Raw genomic sequence first — 17,109 nt, forward strand, 5'->3', positions numbered from 1 at the left:
GCTCCAAAGTCTTTAGAATTTCTTGTGCTTTACAGACAGATCTACCTTTCTATTATATGTATTGTTATTAATATATATGTAGATCTATATCTATACTTATGTCTCTATCTGTATATAAAACAATAGGTCAGTAAAGTCCAGTAAGGATGTGTGCGCTATAAGGCGAGTTCAGTAGCAGGTCTGTGTAAGGCAAGGGCTTCCTTAAAAAAGGAGCAAAGTGGCCCTTGACAATATCCCAGACACTGTAGATCTCTCAGGCCACACACTGCAAAATCCAAACAAGCTGAAGTTGGCAGACCAAGATTAGGACCTATTTTTTTTCCTTATCATTAAAGGAAACTCCTCTGAAATCTCAAAATTAGTTCCAAATGTTATGCTGGCAACAATTTGGCCAAACTAGGGCAAATAAAATTAACATAACCCTTGATTGCTTACTTTGCATGCAGGTAGTTTCCATGCATTAAGGAAGAAAAACTATTTCTTAAAAAGTAGCAAGTGGCTAAACCTATCTCATTGCTATACTAGAATATATAAACATTTTTAAAACGAAGATGTTATCAACTTTCTACATTTTCAGTAGGTCTTATTCTTACAAGTGGGTTAGGGATAAGACATCTGGTGCTACTAAATTTTGTTCAGTGAAAAAATATTATTATAGGACTTGCTTGCCTGATTCTGGTTTCTTTTAAACAAAGCCTAATGATTTTTTTTTTACATTTTAAAAATTATAGTTGATTTACAGTGTTGTGAGCCTGATTTATTTTTGTTACAAGAGTTTTTTTTTTTTTTTAATTTGTACCTCTGCTGGTTTGTTATTAACATTTAACTCAGATACTGTCTATGCTGCATTGAAGTCCTTGCTTATCATATGAAAGAACCTCTTTTCTGAGGTTGGACTTTTAAAGAAACAAGGTAGTGTCCCTGAACTTTATTTAACTGGAAATTGATGAGTACTTGTTGAATGAATTAACCAGTGTAACTTAGTCATTTTTGCTTTTGTCTCATGAGTGTCATTCCATGTTCTATGAACTCTTGGAGTTGTGTCTGTCCTTCAGGTCAGAGCAGTGAAGAAATTTCAACCTGCTTCAGGAGACCTGAACTCTTTATTTCTTGCCTCTGCAAACCATATAATTTTTGTGGCCTGTACCCTCTCATTTGTAAAATAAAGTAGTCAAGCAAGAATATCACTATAACTTTATTGTTTCTAAATTCTTAAAGAAACTGGACATGGTCAGGTCAATTCTGATGGAATTTGCCTGACTGATGTGCATCTAGGCATTGCCATCCATTGTGGGATTTTCCAGTCTTTAGAACCTATTTCATTCATTTATTATAGCAAATTAAATACTTTGAACTGCGAGTTGTCTTCCACTCCTAAATCTCTGTCCAAAACCATTAAAAATATTTTAATGACTAAGGAAATTAGATTTTGTGAATTTCCAATCTTGATGAATAAAGGATTGGAGAATCACCTCTAAAAGCATGCCAAGCGCCCATATGTATCTTCTCATGGCATTTGATTATATAGTTATGGCATGGCATGGGAATTAGATGGTTAAGTGAAATAGCACCATCCTAAATTCTGTAGTTAAACTAGTTTGATTTTTACATACTGCATTATTTTCTGAAATGTTTGTTCATAGCACGTTTCTAAACTCTCCAGTCTACTGATTTTGTTCAGTTCTTTGAATTTCTTAAAATGTTTAGCTATTGACTGTTTCTAGGCAAGTATGAACCTATGGATCACTGATTCATTAATGTGTAGGATGGCAACAATTATAGTCATAAAAGAAATGTCTACATCTAATCTCAAAATAACATGTGATGGGAGTTCCCGTCATGGCTCAGTAGTTAACGAATCTGACTAAGAACCATGAGGTTGCAAGTCTGATCCCTGGCCTTGCTCAGTGGGTTAAGGATCCGGCGTTGCCGTGAGCTGTGGTGTAGGTTGCAGATGCAGCTCAGAGCCCGAATTGCTGTGTTTCTGGTGTAGGCTTGGCAGCTACAGTTCCGATTAGACCCCTACCCTGGGAACCTCCATATGCTGCAGGTGCAGCCCTAGAAAAGGCAAAAAGACAAAAAAAATAAATAAATAAATAAAAATAACGAGTGATGCCAAGAGTGCCTTTGTGGAAACAGGACTTCATCATTCATAGGTTTATTTGTGAAACATACACAGTGCAGATATCATGGGATTAAGTATAAGAAATGCCAACTTCATACTGAAAACAGGGTAACTAATAATATCAAGAAAGACCCAAGTGAGGTGCTGAGAGTTGATGAAAGTCGTGTACAAAGAAGTCAGGGTAGAGGAGTAGGAAAAGAGTAGGGAAGGATATGTTCCCTCTTCTCTATGTACACACAAAAAAGCTGCGGTAATGTACAATTACAACACTATTATAGAATAGATCTTGCTATTTTCGAGTTTGTGCTTTTCTTTAACCATGCAGTTTCCACTGATGACTTGGCTTAATGAACAGCCAAAATAATAATTCAGCAGAAACGTATTAAGCACAATGTACAAGGCCATATGGGGGTTGCAAATACCTCGAAACCATCTTATTTATGGCTCCAACTGTTTTGTGGAGAGAGAGCAGAGATATATTTACCTGGAAAGAAATATTTTTACATGAGTCAGTGGAGGATAGGTCAGGAGCTATAGTAATTTCCCCTTAACTTCTCTTGCTCTTATTTTGTAGGGCAGGAACAAAACAAGAAAAATAATCAGAGAACATCATTTACGTTCATTCTTGACCAGGAGAACACCAGCTTCCCCACTGAACCGGAGGGAAGACTGGCATCTTGTAAAAGATGATAGACGCTACTTTAACCAGACTTTTCTTGGGGGGAGGGGAGAGAATAAAAATAAACACTTCTTAAGGAAAAAGAGGTTCAAAAAGGGTTTTTTTTTTTTTTTAAGCTTAAGCTAGTGAGATGAAATGGAAAGAGTCCTGCAGAACTGGATTGGGTTCGACGAAGTTGGGCAAGTCTTTTCTCCCTGGGCTCAGTTTTGTCACCTTTAGTGCATGAGGTCACGGACCTGGATGGGCCCTAATGATACTTCCAACTTCGAAACTTCCCTAATGGCTGATCAAGATCACTTATTTTGATCAAGCTGTCCAGGTGATTATGCATCTTCACATACCAGTGGATCTACATAATGACATCCAAAGTGAATTCTCATCAAAAAATAAAAGGCTCGGGTGGGCATTGCTTCAGTAGAAGAAATTCAAAACAAGAATGAGAGCACACTGGAGGAACGTGGTACTGATTATCCAACATTGATCTAGAGGATGCAGGATGTGGTATTATACAAAGCAGAACTTCCTGTCCGAAAGTTCAGAAGAAAACATCCTTATCATTTGAATAGCAGGACTAAATAGGACAAAGGACAACATACTCAGTTCAAACTTTACAGACTAGGAGGAGTCTGGGAGCATAAGGATTTATTTACTTCCTCCTATACCCAGCACTGTATAGCAAAGTTGGCAATTTGAGGTCATCCAGAAGAATTGAGAGACGGGGAAATACAAAAGATTTGGCTCTGTGAGCTCTATCTTCAACAGTTGTTTAGGGAAGGAATTATTTTCTTTAAAAATTAAGAAAAATATCAAGGATCAGATGTAATGCATAACTAAAGCACAAATTAAGTATCCAGAAGAATATTGAAGAAAAAGGAAAATAATGCATGCATAGGATTAATGGTAAATGAGAAAGAACTATGATTCCTAAAGACTAAAAAACTTTAAAATAGATAAATATGGTATTGGTGAAACGGAAAAACTAAAAGATCATCATAAACAAAAACGAAACAAAATGTATTGCCGTCATGATGATGTATCTGATGCGCAAGTAAAGCAATGATTCAAGATCAAATGAATTAGAACAGTCAGCACCTAATAGTCTTGGTAAATAGAACAAATCAATAAATATATATTGATTGGTTGATTGAATAAGGAAGGCTTGCAGTTATTTTAGGAAAATCAAAGTCACTAGGGAAGTTATGTCTTTAATTTTTTACACTAAGCAAATATGAACTTCCTTTAAAAAATAATAAAGACAAAACCTTTCCAAATAGTTGCTTTTAAGTCCTAAGCAGTGAAATTGTATAAAATTTTTATAAGATGCTGCTTATATGTAGAAACCCCTAAATTGGAAACATATGTGGGAATACAAATGTGCCTCAGTATAAAGAAATTATATGTACCAGCTTCGATGATTTTTGATAGGTGATTGGAATAGGGAAAATGCTATGTGAACAATTTACTGGAGAAATGCAATTCTTTCCTCTAAACCAATATTTGGACACATACATTTCTTTTTTTTTTTTTTTTTTTTTTTTTTTTTTTTTTTTTTAGTCATGTTTTGGGCATTAATATTTTATTTTTTTTTTTTTTTTTTTTTTTTTTTTTTTTTTTTTTTTTTTTATTAAATTTTATTTTCCCACTGTACAGCAAGGGGGTCAGGTTATCCTTACATGTATACATTACAATTACAGTTTTTCCCCCACCATTTCTTCTGTTGCAACATGAGTATCTAGACATAGTTCTCAATGCTATTCAGCGGGATCTCCTTGTAAATCTATTCTACGTTGTGACTGATAAGCCCAAGCTCCCGATCCCTCCCACTCCCTCCCCCTCCCATCAGGCAACCACAAGTCTCTTCTCCAAGTCCATGATTGATTTTCTTTTCTGAGGAGATGTTCATTTGTGCTGGATATTAGATTCCAGTTATAAGTGATGTCATATGGTATTTGTCTTTGTCTTTCTGGCTCATTTCACTCAGTATGAGATTCTCTAGTTCCATCCATGTTGCTGCAAATGGCATGATGTCATCCTTTTTTATGGCTGAGTAGTATTCCATCGTGTATATATACCACATCTTCCGAATCCAATCCTCTGTCGATGGACATTTGGATTGTTTCCATGTTCTGGCTATTGTGAATAGTGCTGCAATGAACATGCGGGTGCATGTGTCTCTTTTAAGTAGAGCTTTGTCCGGATAGATGCCCAAGAGTGGGATTGCAGGGTCATATGGAAGTTCTATGTATAGATTTCTAAGGTATCTCCAAACTGTTCTCCATAGTGGCTGTACCAGTTTACATTCCCACCAACAGTGCAGGAGGGTTCCCTTTTCTCCACAGCCCCTCCAGCACTTGTTATTTGTGGATTTATTAATGATGGCCATTCTGACTGGTGTGAGGTGGTATCTCATGGTAGTTTTGATTTGCATTTCTCTTATAATCAGCGATGTTGAGCATTTTTTCATGTGTTTGTTGGCCATCTGTATATCTTCCTTGGAGAAATGTCTATTCAGGTCTTTTGCCCATTTTTCCATTGATTGATTGGTTTTTTTGCTGTTGAGTTGTATAAGTTGCTTGTATATTCTAGAGATTAAGCCCTTGTCAGTTGCATCATTTGAAACTATTTTCTCCCATTCTGTAAGTTGTCTTTTTGTTTTCTTTTGGGTTTCCTTTGCTGTGCAAAAGCTTTTCAGTTTGATGAGGTCCCATGGGTTTATTTTTGCTCTAGTTTCTATTGCTTTGGGAGACTGACCTGAGAAAATATTCATGATGTTGATGTCAGAGAGTGTTTTGCCTATGTTTTCTTCTAGGAGTTTGATGGTGTCCTGACGTATATTTAAGTCTTTCAGCCATTTGGAGTTTATTTTTGTGCATGGTGTGAGGGTGTGTTCTAGTTTCATTGCTTTGCATACAGCTGTCCAGGTTTCCCAGCAATGCTTGCTGAATAGACTTTCCTTTTCCCATTTGATGTTCTTGCCTCCCTTGTCAAAGATTAATTGACCATAGGTGTCAGGGTTAATTTCCAGATTCTCTATTCTGTTCCATTGGTCTGTCTGTCTGTTTTGATACCAGTACCACACTGTTTTGATGACTGTGGCTTTGTAGTATTTCTTGAAGTCTGGGAGAGTTATGCCTCCTGCTTGGTTTTTGTTTCTCAGGATTGCTTTGGCGATTCTGGGTCTTTTGTTGTTCCATATAAATGTTTGGATTGTTTGTTCTAGTTCTGTGAACAATGTCATGGGTAATTTGATAGGGATTGCATTGAATCTGTAGATTGCTTTGGGTAGGATGGCCATTTTCACAATATTGATTTTTCCAATCCAGGAACATGGAATATCTTTCCATTTTTTTACATCTTCTTTGATTTCTTTGATTAAGGTTTTATAGTTCTCGGCATATAGGTCCTTTACCTCTTTGGTTAGGTGTATTCCGAGGTATTTGATTTTGTGAGGTACAATTTTAAAAGGTATCGTATTTTTGTATTCCTTTTCTAATGCTTCATTGCTGGTATACAGAAATGCAACTGACTTCTGAATGTTAATCTTATATCCTGCCACTTTGCTGAATTTATTAATCAGTTCAAGGAGTTTTGGGGTTGAGTCCTTAGGGTTTTCTAGGTATAGAATCATGTCATCTGCATACAGTGACAGTTTGATCTCTTCTCTTCCTATATGGATGCCTTTTATTTCTTTTGTTTGTCTAATTGCTGTGGCTAAGACTTCCAAAACTATGTTGAAGAGCAGTGGTGAGAGTGGGCATCCCTGTCTTGTTCCAGATTTGAGTGAGAAGGCTTTCAGTTTTTCCCCATTGAGGATTATATTTGCTGTGGGTTTATCATAAATGGCTTTGATTATATTCAGGAATGTTCCCTCTATACCCACTTTGGCGAGGGTCTTGATCATGAATGGATGTTGAACTTTGTCAAATGCTTTTTCTGCGTCTATTGAGATGATCATATGATTTTTGACTTTTTTTTTGTTAATGTGGTGTATGATGTTGATTGATTTGCGTATGTTGAACCATCCTTGTGAACCTGGGATGAACCCAACCTGGTCATGGTGTATAATTTTTTTGATATGTTGTTGGATTCGGTTGGCTAAGATTTTGTTGAGGAGTTTTGCATCTATATTCATCAATGATATTGGGCGATAGTTTTCTTTTTTGGTGGTATCTCTGCCTGGTTTTGGAATGAGGGTGATGGTGGCCTCATAGAATGTCTTTGGGAGTATTCCTTCTTCTTCAACCTTTTGAAAGAGTTTAAGGAGGATGGGCACCAATTCCTCTTTATATGTTTGATAGAATTCACCTGTGAAGCCATCTGGTCCTGGACTTTTATTTGTAGGGAGTGATTTTATGACCTCTTCAATTTCATTTCTAGTGATTGGTCTGTTCAGTTGGTCTGTTTCTGCTTGATTCAGTTTTGGCAGGCTGTAAGATTCTAGAAAATTGTCCATTTCTTCCAGATTGTCAAACGTATTGCCATATAGTTGTTCATAGTATTCTCTTATGGTTTTTTGTATTTCTGCTGTATCCGTTGTGATTTCTCCTTTTTCATTTATAATTTTGGTGATTTGGGTTCTTTCTCTCCTCTTTTTAGTGAGTCTGGCCAGGGGTTTATCAATTTTGTTCACCTTTTCAAAGAACCAGCTCTTGGTTTTATTAATTTTCTCTATTGTTTTTTGAGTCTCTATTTTATTGATTTCTTCTTTGATCTTTACAATTTCCTTCCTTCTGCTGACTTTAGGACGTCTTTGTTCTTCTTTTTCTAATTCATTTAGGTGGAGGGTTAAGTTGTCAATTTGGGATCTTTCTTCTTTTTTGAGAAAGGCCTGGATTGCTATAAATTTCCCTCTGAGCACTGCTTTCGCAGCATCCCATAGATTTTGAGAGGTTGTGTCTTCATTATCATTTGTTTCAAGATAGTTTTTAATTTCCTTCTTGATTTCCTCATTGACCCATTGGTTTTTTAGTAGCATGTTGTTTAGTCTCCATGGAGTAGGTTTTTTCTCTTTCCTTTTCCCATGGTTGATTTCTAATTTCATGGCATTGTGGTCAGAGAAGATACTTGAGATAATTTCTATGCTCCTAAATTTATTGAGATTCGCTTTATGTCCCAATATGTGGTCGATTCTTGAGAATGTTCCATGAGCATTTGAGAAGAATGTGTATTCTGATTTTTTTGGATGTAGTGTCCTGAAGATATCAATTAAGTCTAACTTTTCTATTGTTTCCTTTAGGATCTCTGTTGCTTTATTGGTTTTCTGTCTAGAGGATCTGTCCATTGATGTGAGGGGGGTATTTAGGTCTCCTACTATGATTGTATTCTCATCAATATCTCCCTTTATGTCTGTTAATATTTGTTGTATGTATCTGGGTGCTCCTATGTTTGGGGCATATATGTTGATGATAGTAACATCCTCTCCTTGGATGGATCCCTTAATCATTAAATAGTGTCCTTCTTTGTCTTTCTTTATGTCTTTTGTTTTAAAGTCTATTTTGTCTGATATGAGCGTTGCAACTCCTGCTTTTCTGTCATGTCTATTGGCATGAAATACTTTTCCCCAGCCTTTCACTTTCAATCTATATGTATCTTTTGTCCTAAGGTGAGTTTCTTGTAGGCAGCATATTGAAGGTTTTTGCCGTTTTATCCACTCAGCCATTCTGTGTCTTTTGATTGGGGCATTCAGTCCATTGACATTTAAGGTGATAATTGATAGATGATTATTTATTGCCATTTGATCCTCGTGTTCCAGTTGATTCTATGGTTCTCCATTCTTCTTTTTTTTTTTTTTTTTTTTGGTTGGATGGTCTCCTGTTATTATCTGCTTGAGTGTATTTTTTTTTTTCATTTTTTGCAAATGCAATATTTGGTTTTGGCTTGTGGTTGCCCTGTTTTTTAAGTATGCTAACCCCTTCCCATAATTGTGTGTTTTAGCCTGATGGTCCTGTAAGTTCAAACACTTCATTATTATATTAAAATTAAGAAGAGAGACATACATACAAACAAAAAGGATTATTTACCTCCTAACATCCCTTGCCCACATTTTATGGTTTTGATGACTCTTTTATTTTTTTCTTTTTAATTTTATTTTGTTTGAAGCATGTTCATGATTAAATCTGTATGCTGGCTTATTTGAGTGACTGCTCTCTGATTGTATCTTCCTCATTCCTAGTTCTTCCTCTTCTTCTTCTTCTTCTTTTTTTTTTTTTTTTCTTTTCTTTTTTCTTCCCTTTCCTTCCTTTCTTTTTGGTTTAGAGAAGCCCTTTCAATATTTCCTTTAACCTGGGTTTTGTGTTGCTGTATTCTTTAAGTTTTTGTTTGTTGGGAAAAATTTTTATTTCCCCTTCTATTTTAAATGATATTCTTGCTGGATAAAGTATTCTAGGTTGCATATTTTTTCCTTTGAGCACTTTAAATATCTCTTGCCATTCCCTCCTGGCCTGTAGTGTTTCTGTAGAGAAATCAGCTGATATTCTTATGGGGGTTCCCTTGTAGGTAACATTCTGTTTTTCTCTTGCTGCCTTTAGGATCCTCTCTTTATCACTAACTTTTGCCATTTTTATTATGATGTGTCTTGGTGTGGGTCTGTTTGGGTTCAGTTTGTTTGGGGCCCTCTGTGCTTCTTGTATCTTGAATCCAGTATCCTTTAGATTTGGGAAGTTTCCAGCGATAATTTCTTCAAATATATTTTCCATTCCTTTATCTTTTTCTACTCCTTCTGGAATTCCTATTATGCGTAGATTGGCCCGTTTTATATTATCCCATAGGTCTCTTATATTGCTTTCCAGTTTTTTGATTCGGTTTTCTGTCTGTTGACCAGATTGAGTGATTTCCATTATTCTATCTTCCATATCACTGATTCGTTCTTCTGCATTATTCATTCTGGTTTTTACTGCCCCTAGTTCAGTTTGCATCTCTGCAAATGAATGTTCTAGTTTTTCTTGGCTCCTCCTTATATTTTCTAGCTCCTTTCTGAGGGTATCTGCATTGCTGTTCATATCTTCTCTTAATTCCTTCAGTATTTTCACTATTTCTCTTTTGAACTCCAGGTCTGTCAGACTGCAGAGATCAGTTTCATTGTTGACTGTTTTAGGTGAGTTCTCCTGTTGGTTTGACTGGGGGTGGTTTCTCAGCTTCTTCATCTTGCTTGTTGTCTTCTTTCTCCTGAGGGAGTTGTACTCTCCGTTATCGGGTAGTGTTTGCCTTGTCGCTGCCCTGGAATATTTCCTGAGGGCTGTCGTTGTTGGTCAATCTTTTTTGAGGCAGTGTGGCTTTTCTGGAGTGTTGATGGGACTAACAGTGTTTCTTTGAAGCAAAGGAGGACTTCCTGAGGGCAGACAGGACTGGGAGGTCCACCCCACGATGGTAGCAGATTTCACTTGGTTCTCAGCACCCCCTGGGGTCTTGGGCGGGTAGCAGGGCCCTTGGAGACTCAAGAGGTTCCTCCCCAGGGCAGCCCGACTCAGAAAGACCGTCTGAGATCTTTTCCCGATTCCGCCAGGCTTGTTGCAGCTTTTCTGGGCTGCAGGGGGTCCTGCCTGGAGCTGGCAGTCCTATGCAGCTGGTCCACTAGGTCTCAGCACCCCCTGGGGTCTTGGGCGGGTAGCAGGGCCCTTGGAGGCTCAAGAGGCTCCTCCCCAGGACAGCCCGACTCAGAAAGACCGTCTGAGATCTTTTCCCGATTCGGCCAGGCTTGTTGCAGCTTTTCTGGGCTGCAGGGGGTCCTGCCTGGAGCTGGCAGTCCTATGCAGCTGGTCCACTAGGTCTCAGCACCCCCTGGGGTCTTGGGCGGGTAGCAGGGCCCTTGGAGGCTCAAGAGGCTCCTCCCCAGGACAGCCTGACTCAGAAAGACCGTCTGAGATCTTTTCCCAAGTCGGCCAGGCTTGTTGCAGCTTTTCTGGGCTGCAGGGGGTCCTGCCTGGAGCTGGCAGTCCTATGCAGCTGGTCCACTAGGTCTCAGCACCCCCTGGGGTCTTGGGCGGGTAGCAGGGCCCTTGGAGGCTCAAGAGGCTCCTCCCCAGGACAGCCTGACTCTGAAAGACCGTCTGAGATCTTTTCCCAAGTCGGCCAGGCTTGTTGCAGCTTTTCTGGGCTGCAGGGGGTCCTGCCTGGAGCTGGCAGTCCTATGCAGCTGGTCCACTAGGTCTCAGCACCCCCTGGGGTCTTGGGCGGGTAGCAGGGCCCTTGGAGGCTCAAGAGGCTCCTCCCCAGGACAGCCCGACTCAGAAAGACCGTCTGAGATCTTTTCCCAAGTCGGCCAGGCTTGTTGCAGCTTTTCTGTGCTGCAGGGGGTCCTGCCTGGAGCTGGCAGTCCTATGCAGCTGGTCCACTAGGTCTCAGCACTCCTTGGGGTCTTGGGCGGGTAGCAGGGCCCTTGGAGGCTCAAGAGGCTCCTCCCCAGGGCAGCCCGATTCAGAAAGACCGTTTGAGATCTTTTCCCGATTCGGCCAGGCTTGTTGCAGCTTTTCTGGGCTGCAGGGGGTCCTGCCTGGAGCTGGCAGTCCTATGCAGCTGGTCCACTAGGTCTCAGCACCCCCTGGGGTCTTGGGCGGGTAGCAGGGCCCTTGGAGGCTCAAGAGGCTCCTCCCCAGGACAGCCCGACTCAGAAAGACCGTCTGAGATCTTTTCCCAAGTCGGCCAGGCTTGTTGCAGCTTTTCTGGGCTGCAGGGGGTCCTGCCTGGAGCTGGCAGTCCTATGCAGCTGGTCCACTAGGTCTCAGCACCCCCTGGGGTCTTGGGCGGGTAGCAGGGCCCTTGGAGGCTCAAGAGGCTCCTCCCCAGGACAGCCTGACTCTGAAAGACCGTCTGAGATCTTTTCCCAAGTCGGCCAGGCTTGTTGCAGCTTTTCTGGGCTGCAGGGGGTCCTGCCTGGGGCTGGCAGTCCTATGCAGCTGGTCCACTAGGTCTCAGCACCCCCTGGGGTCTTGGGCGGGTAGCAGGGCCCTTGGAGGCTCAAGAGGCTCCTCCCCAGGACAGCCCGACTCAGAAAGACCGTCTGAGATCTTTTCCCAAGTCGGCCAGGCTTGTTGCAGCTTTTCTGTGCTGCAGGGGGTCCTGCCTGGAGCTGGCAGTCCTATGCAGCTGGTCCACTAGGTCTTAGCACCCCCTGGGGTCTTGGGCGTGTAGCAAGGCCCTTGGAGACTCAAGAGGCTCCTCCCCGGGGGAGCCCGTCTCAGAAAAACCGTCGGAGAATTAGGTCGATCTATTCACGGCCTGGCTAGGCTTGTTCTAGCTTTTCTGGGCTGCAGGCCTTTTGTAGGGGGCTGGTGGTGTTTGGTGCTGCTCTGTGGAAGTGTAGCCCCTCCAAAGGGCAAGCAGGCCTGTGCAGGGAGAGCCCCTGCGGTGGTAGGCTTCAGGCAATTGTTGAGGCCAGCCCTCCTGGATGGCAGGCAGCCCCAGGTTCGGCGAGAGCGTAGGGGGTGGCGGGGGTGGGGGGAGGGAATGCACTGGGAAGCACAGCTTTCTGCTAGCTAGCGGGCCTGTAAGCTTGTTGTGGCGTGGGGGGTATTCTATGGGGACCCACCCCTTCTTCTCTCCCCTCCCCAGCACGGGCGCAGACCAGGCTCTTCTCCCAGGTTCCCTCTGAGGCGGCTTTCCACTTCCCCGCCCCTAGAGTATTGCTCCCTTCCTCTGCGACAGCTTTGTTTTCTAGTCTCCCAGGCAGTCTCTGCCCCGTCAAATGGTTTAGAGACCTCCCAAGCAGTTTCCGCTCTTCCCCGCCCCCCTAGCCCGGGGACTAATCTCTGGAGCCGAGGTCTCGGTGCCCAGCCCCCCCCCCCAGGCGTCCCCCGGCCCTTTCTTGGGGACTAACCTTCGGAGGCGAGGTCTCGGTGCCCAGCCCCCACCCAGGCGTCCCCCGGCCCTTTCCCGGGGACTAACCTCTGGAGCCGAGGATTCGGTGCCCAGCCCCCACCCAGGCGTCTCAATTTTTGGTGACTGTGCCCGTAGTTCAGATGGTCCGTTGGGTTCTTGATCGTTTTTCCGTACTCCGACTTACTGCTACACTCTTCTCTGCATCTGGAGATTCCTCCGGTTCGTTTGATCTTTCCCCCGGTAGGAGACTTTCCAGGGTGCGGGATCCCTTTCTCCTCTGCAGTTCCCTTTCGGGAGCGCCCGTCCCGCTCGGATTCACCTTCTCTCACTCTCCTCTTTTCTCCCGTTCTGCCCAATAATGTCACGAATTTCTTGCCGTTATTGGAGTTTAGGTTCCTCTGCCAGCGATTGGTTGTTGTTCTGTGCGAGTCATTTCTTCTGTAGATGTGCTTTTTTTGTTGTGTTTGTGGGAGAGGGCGAGCGTGTCCCCCTACTCCTCCGCCATCTTGTCCTCTGGACACATACATTTCTATTTCCCGAAGCCGGTTCAGTTTTTGATATGGTTGGTTAAGATATGAAGTGATCCTGAAGATGACTTCGAGACCCTAAGTCAAAATAAAAAATCATTTGCAGTGGCCTGAATTGATGAGGGAGGGGCCTTCCGAACTGCACGTTTTAACCGTGTCAAGGAGTGGGTTAGTGATGGAACCTTCCTGACATTTTACTAATTAATTCACCAAGCATGGCTGTCTAGTCAGTGTGAATACTCTGTGGTGTCTTGGGTACAAAAATTAATAAGATAGAGTCCCTTGTAATAAGGTGATAACTAATGAATTCAGATCACATATTATTCAATTTAGAAATACTAAGCATACAAAGGAAAAAAAAGATTTGCTGAGAGGAAAAAAAAATTTTTGAAAAATTGAAATAGCTTTGAAAGATGGCTATTCAATGATGTGTGTGTTTGAAAGGGAGAAAGCAAGCAAGCAAACTCATAAGAGATTTGATGAAATCAAGAGAGTATGTCAACGATGTATCCTAAGATAAAATATGGCATTTGAGGGCAGAGAGTAATTCTAAACCCACCCCTCCCACGCAATGAAATATTTCCTTGTCCAGCGCGGGGAGTATTGGTAATATACAGTTCACCTCACCAGATCTAATATCATTTCAGCCTGGAGGGATGCAGACTGTGCTGTCTTAGCTTTTTTGAGGACTTCTTGTCAACAGTTCATTCAGTGTATACTGCTCACAGAAGGATTTTTTTTTTTTAAATGAAGGTAAATAGTGATTTTTAAAAACTAACGTATAAGATGAAAAAATTACTGTAAAATTCACAAAATCTTATATTTGGTAGCCTCATAAAATCTACCTTATAATACCAGCAATGTGTTACAGATGTTTTTTCTAGGGTTGACACTCAAAATAGCCGAAAACAGAACCAACTCAGCTGAGTATCATTAAACTCACGTTATTTAGGTAATTATTCACATCTCACCCTATGTCAATGCATAGTTAAGACTATCTGAATATTTGGCATATTTTAAAGTCTCTTTTTTACTTGTATTTAAAGAGGAATTAAAAATGTTTTCTCATAATACTTAGAAAAGAGAAGAAGGATGTTAATATTGACTAGATATTTACTTTCTTGCTTTTGTGTTTGTGAGAACTAATGACAACAGAATTTAAAACTTGAAAGACTGGCAAAAGACCTGAATAGACTGTTCTCCAAGGAAGATATACAGATGGCCAGCAAACACATGAAAAAATGCTCAACATTGCTGATTATAAGAGAAATGCAAATCAAAACTACCATGAGATACCACCTCACACCAGTCAGAATGGCCCTCATTAATAAGTCCACAAATAGCAAGTGCTAGAGGGGTTGCAGAGAAAAGGGAACCCTCCTGCACTGTTGGTGGGAATGTCAACTGGTACAGCCACTATGGAGAACAGTTAGAAATCTATACATAGAACTTCCACATGACCCCACAATCCCACTCTTGGGCATATATCTGGACAAAACTCTACTTAAAAGAGACACATGCACCCGCATGTTCATTGCAGCACCATTCACAATAGCCAGGACATGGAAACAACCCAAATGTCCATCAATAGATGATTGGATTCAGAAGAGCTGGTATATATACACAATGGAATACTACTCAGCCATAAAAAAGAATGACATAACGCCATTTGCAGCAACGTGGATGGAACTAGAGAATCTCATACTGAGTGAAATGAGCCAGAAAGACAAACACCATATGATATCACTTATAACTGGAATCTAATATCCAGCACGAATGAACATCTCCACAGAAAAGAAAATCATGGACTTGGAGAAAAGACTTGTGGCTGCCTGATGGGAGAGGGAGGGAGTGGGAGGGATCGGGAGCTTGGGCTTATCAGACACAACTTAGAATAGATTTACAAGGAGATCCTGCTGAATAGCATTGAGAACTTTGTCTAGATACTCATATTGCAACAGAACAAAGGTGGGGGAAAAATGTATACATGTAAGGATAATTTGATCCCCTTGCTGTACAGTGGGAAAAAAATAAATTAAAAAAAAAAAAACACTTGAAAGACTGCTTTATTTCTGGCTCATAATTTTAAAAGTGCCTTGAGCCTTAGGTACTAAGGTAAAAGTAAACAAATTCTGGACATGACCTCTTGCTTAAACCCTTCTTTCAACATATTTCTGAACAAAAGGGAACATCCAAGAACAAACTTTCCATGGAAGAATGTGACTTTTTGCAACTTGCTCAGAAAGTTCTCAAGTTTAAGTTCATGGCAAATTCTAGATTTAAGCATTTATGAGTTAATTGTTAGAATACTAAAAATACCTGAGTGATGTACCACTATTACTTCAAGATATCTCACCTGATTCATTTTCTGTCTCTGCTCTTGGCTCCCATTCTATGTTCTTCTAATCGCTGTATGCACCTTAATTCTTAATTTCAAAACATCAATATTATTTTGAAAAATCCTCCATGCACAAAGTAAGTCTGTAGTAGAGTTGTTGATTCAGTGTAATTTTTCAGTACCAAGGGACACCTTTTAGAAGCATCCACAACATCATAGTTGATACATCTTTATGCTTTATTTTTTCTTTTGATTGGAGGGATTGTTCAAGCTGCATTTTTCAGACAGATTTGACTGCACTTCAGGAAGTACTAAATCACTGATATGCTATGCATATGTCCTGAAACTATAAAATTTTCATGTTTTTTTCAACTACTACTAAAAGCAAAGGAGTAAAATACCAGTATACTATCTTTTGAACACTGTCTCTACCTCTGGGTTATATGTGCAAATACCTTCTTCCTCAGCAAAGGAGTTTGCCCATATCTGCTTGTCAAGCGGACTGGAGTCTTTCGTGGGAAAGAAAAGTGAAATGTGTTTCAATGAGACAAAAAAACAGGAAGGCAGGGCCAAGGTTTTACATAAAGACATAGAAACAGAGGAGTTCCCATTGTGGTTCAGCAGAAATGAATCTGACTAGCATCATGAGGGTGCAGATTTGAGCCCTGGCCTTGCTCTGTGGGTTAAGGATCTGGCATTACTGTGAGCTGTGGTGTAAGTCACAGACGTGGCTCGGATCTAGAGTTGCTGTGGCTGTGGCAGAGGCCAGTAGCTGTTGCTCTGATTCAACCCTAGCCTGGGAACCTCCATATGCCATGTGTGTGGCCATAAAGAGACCAAAAAAAAAAAAAAAAAAAAGGCATAGAAACAATATGGCCCAACTTGATGACTTCATTCTAAATGTGGTAAAATGCCAGGAATTACTGTGTAAAAATAATGTTTGACAGGCACTCCCTAGCTATGAGTAAACTTTAAAATCATCTTTTGGATTAACTGCAATAAAACGGTATTCCTTATCATAGGTGGTGAACACAGAATAGCTAGAGCTTATAGGATGAGCAGAGAGCAGCAAAGAAATGATCTTACAAAGCAGTGAAAAAGCATCAAGTTAGGGAAGAAAGGAGAAGCCCAGTGTTTCTACTACTTTCTCCTTTTCTTCAAAACATGTCTACTGATGGAAAGAAGTAGTAAATATTTATAGATACCATTACCTACCTTAGGTAGTCTGTCACTTCAGCAGATTAAACTGGCCTCTTTTAAACATTTGTTTTAAAATTTGAATTGTACTTGCATGAGAAAAAAAATGATTTTCCTCAAACCATCTCCTTCCTGCCATATATTTCTTGTCTGCAGGAAAATAAAATAGAGGACTAAATAGGATGTGGCATCATCACTTATGACTTTTACCCACTGTATAAATACAAAGAGTTGCTAGGAATATAAATTAATGAAAACAGAGCCACAATACCAACAGTATTAGATGTGCGGAGGCTTGATATAACCATCTCTAATTTATTGGTAAAAATGTTGAGGGTCAGCAAATCCTGGGAAGATTCTTCTCAGTTGTTTCAATAGTTCTGAGCTCCATCATCTCAGAGAACTATGAAAAATGGAAAGAGAATTGGGA

General features: G+C 40.8%; 2 protein-coding genes across 5 annotated transcripts in view; both read right to left on the bottom strand.

The window, feature by feature from the left end:
* CHST9 (carbohydrate sulfotransferase 9) overlaps positions 1-13,136 on the bottom strand; it is a 268,368-nt gene extending 255,232 nt beyond the window's left edge. For 3 of the 4 annotated variants that reach the window (XM_084964386.1, XM_084964383.1, XM_084964391.1), the window contains exon 1: positions 12,684-13,136. The gene's annotated coding sequence lies outside the window, so the exon portion shown is untranslated. Of the gene's footprint in view, positions 1-45; positions 204-12,683 lie in introns of those variants that run through there. The other variant, XM_084964384.1, reaches the window with a different exon arrangement.
* Positions 9,044-17,109, bottom strand: part of LOC146402779 (uncharacterized) — a 118,784-nt gene continuing 110,718 nt past the window's right edge. Inside the window, exon 4 of the mRNA XM_084964410.1 lies at positions 9,044-13,222. Within this exon, the coding sequence (XP_084820536.1) occupies positions 12,611-13,222 (612 nt within the window). The 3' untranslated portion in view covers positions 9,044-12,610. The remainder of the gene's footprint in view (positions 13,223-17,109) is intronic.

The sequence above is a fragment of the Sus scrofa genome, chromosome 6, assembly GCF_054392235.1.
Source record: "Sus scrofa isolate SSC_HxYL_T2T_F1_AM1 chromosome 6, Sscrofa_HxYL_maternal_Yorkshire_Landrace_v2.0, whole genome shotgun sequence".
Lineage (NCBI taxonomy): Eukaryota > Metazoa > Chordata > Mammalia > Artiodactyla > Suidae > Sus > Sus scrofa.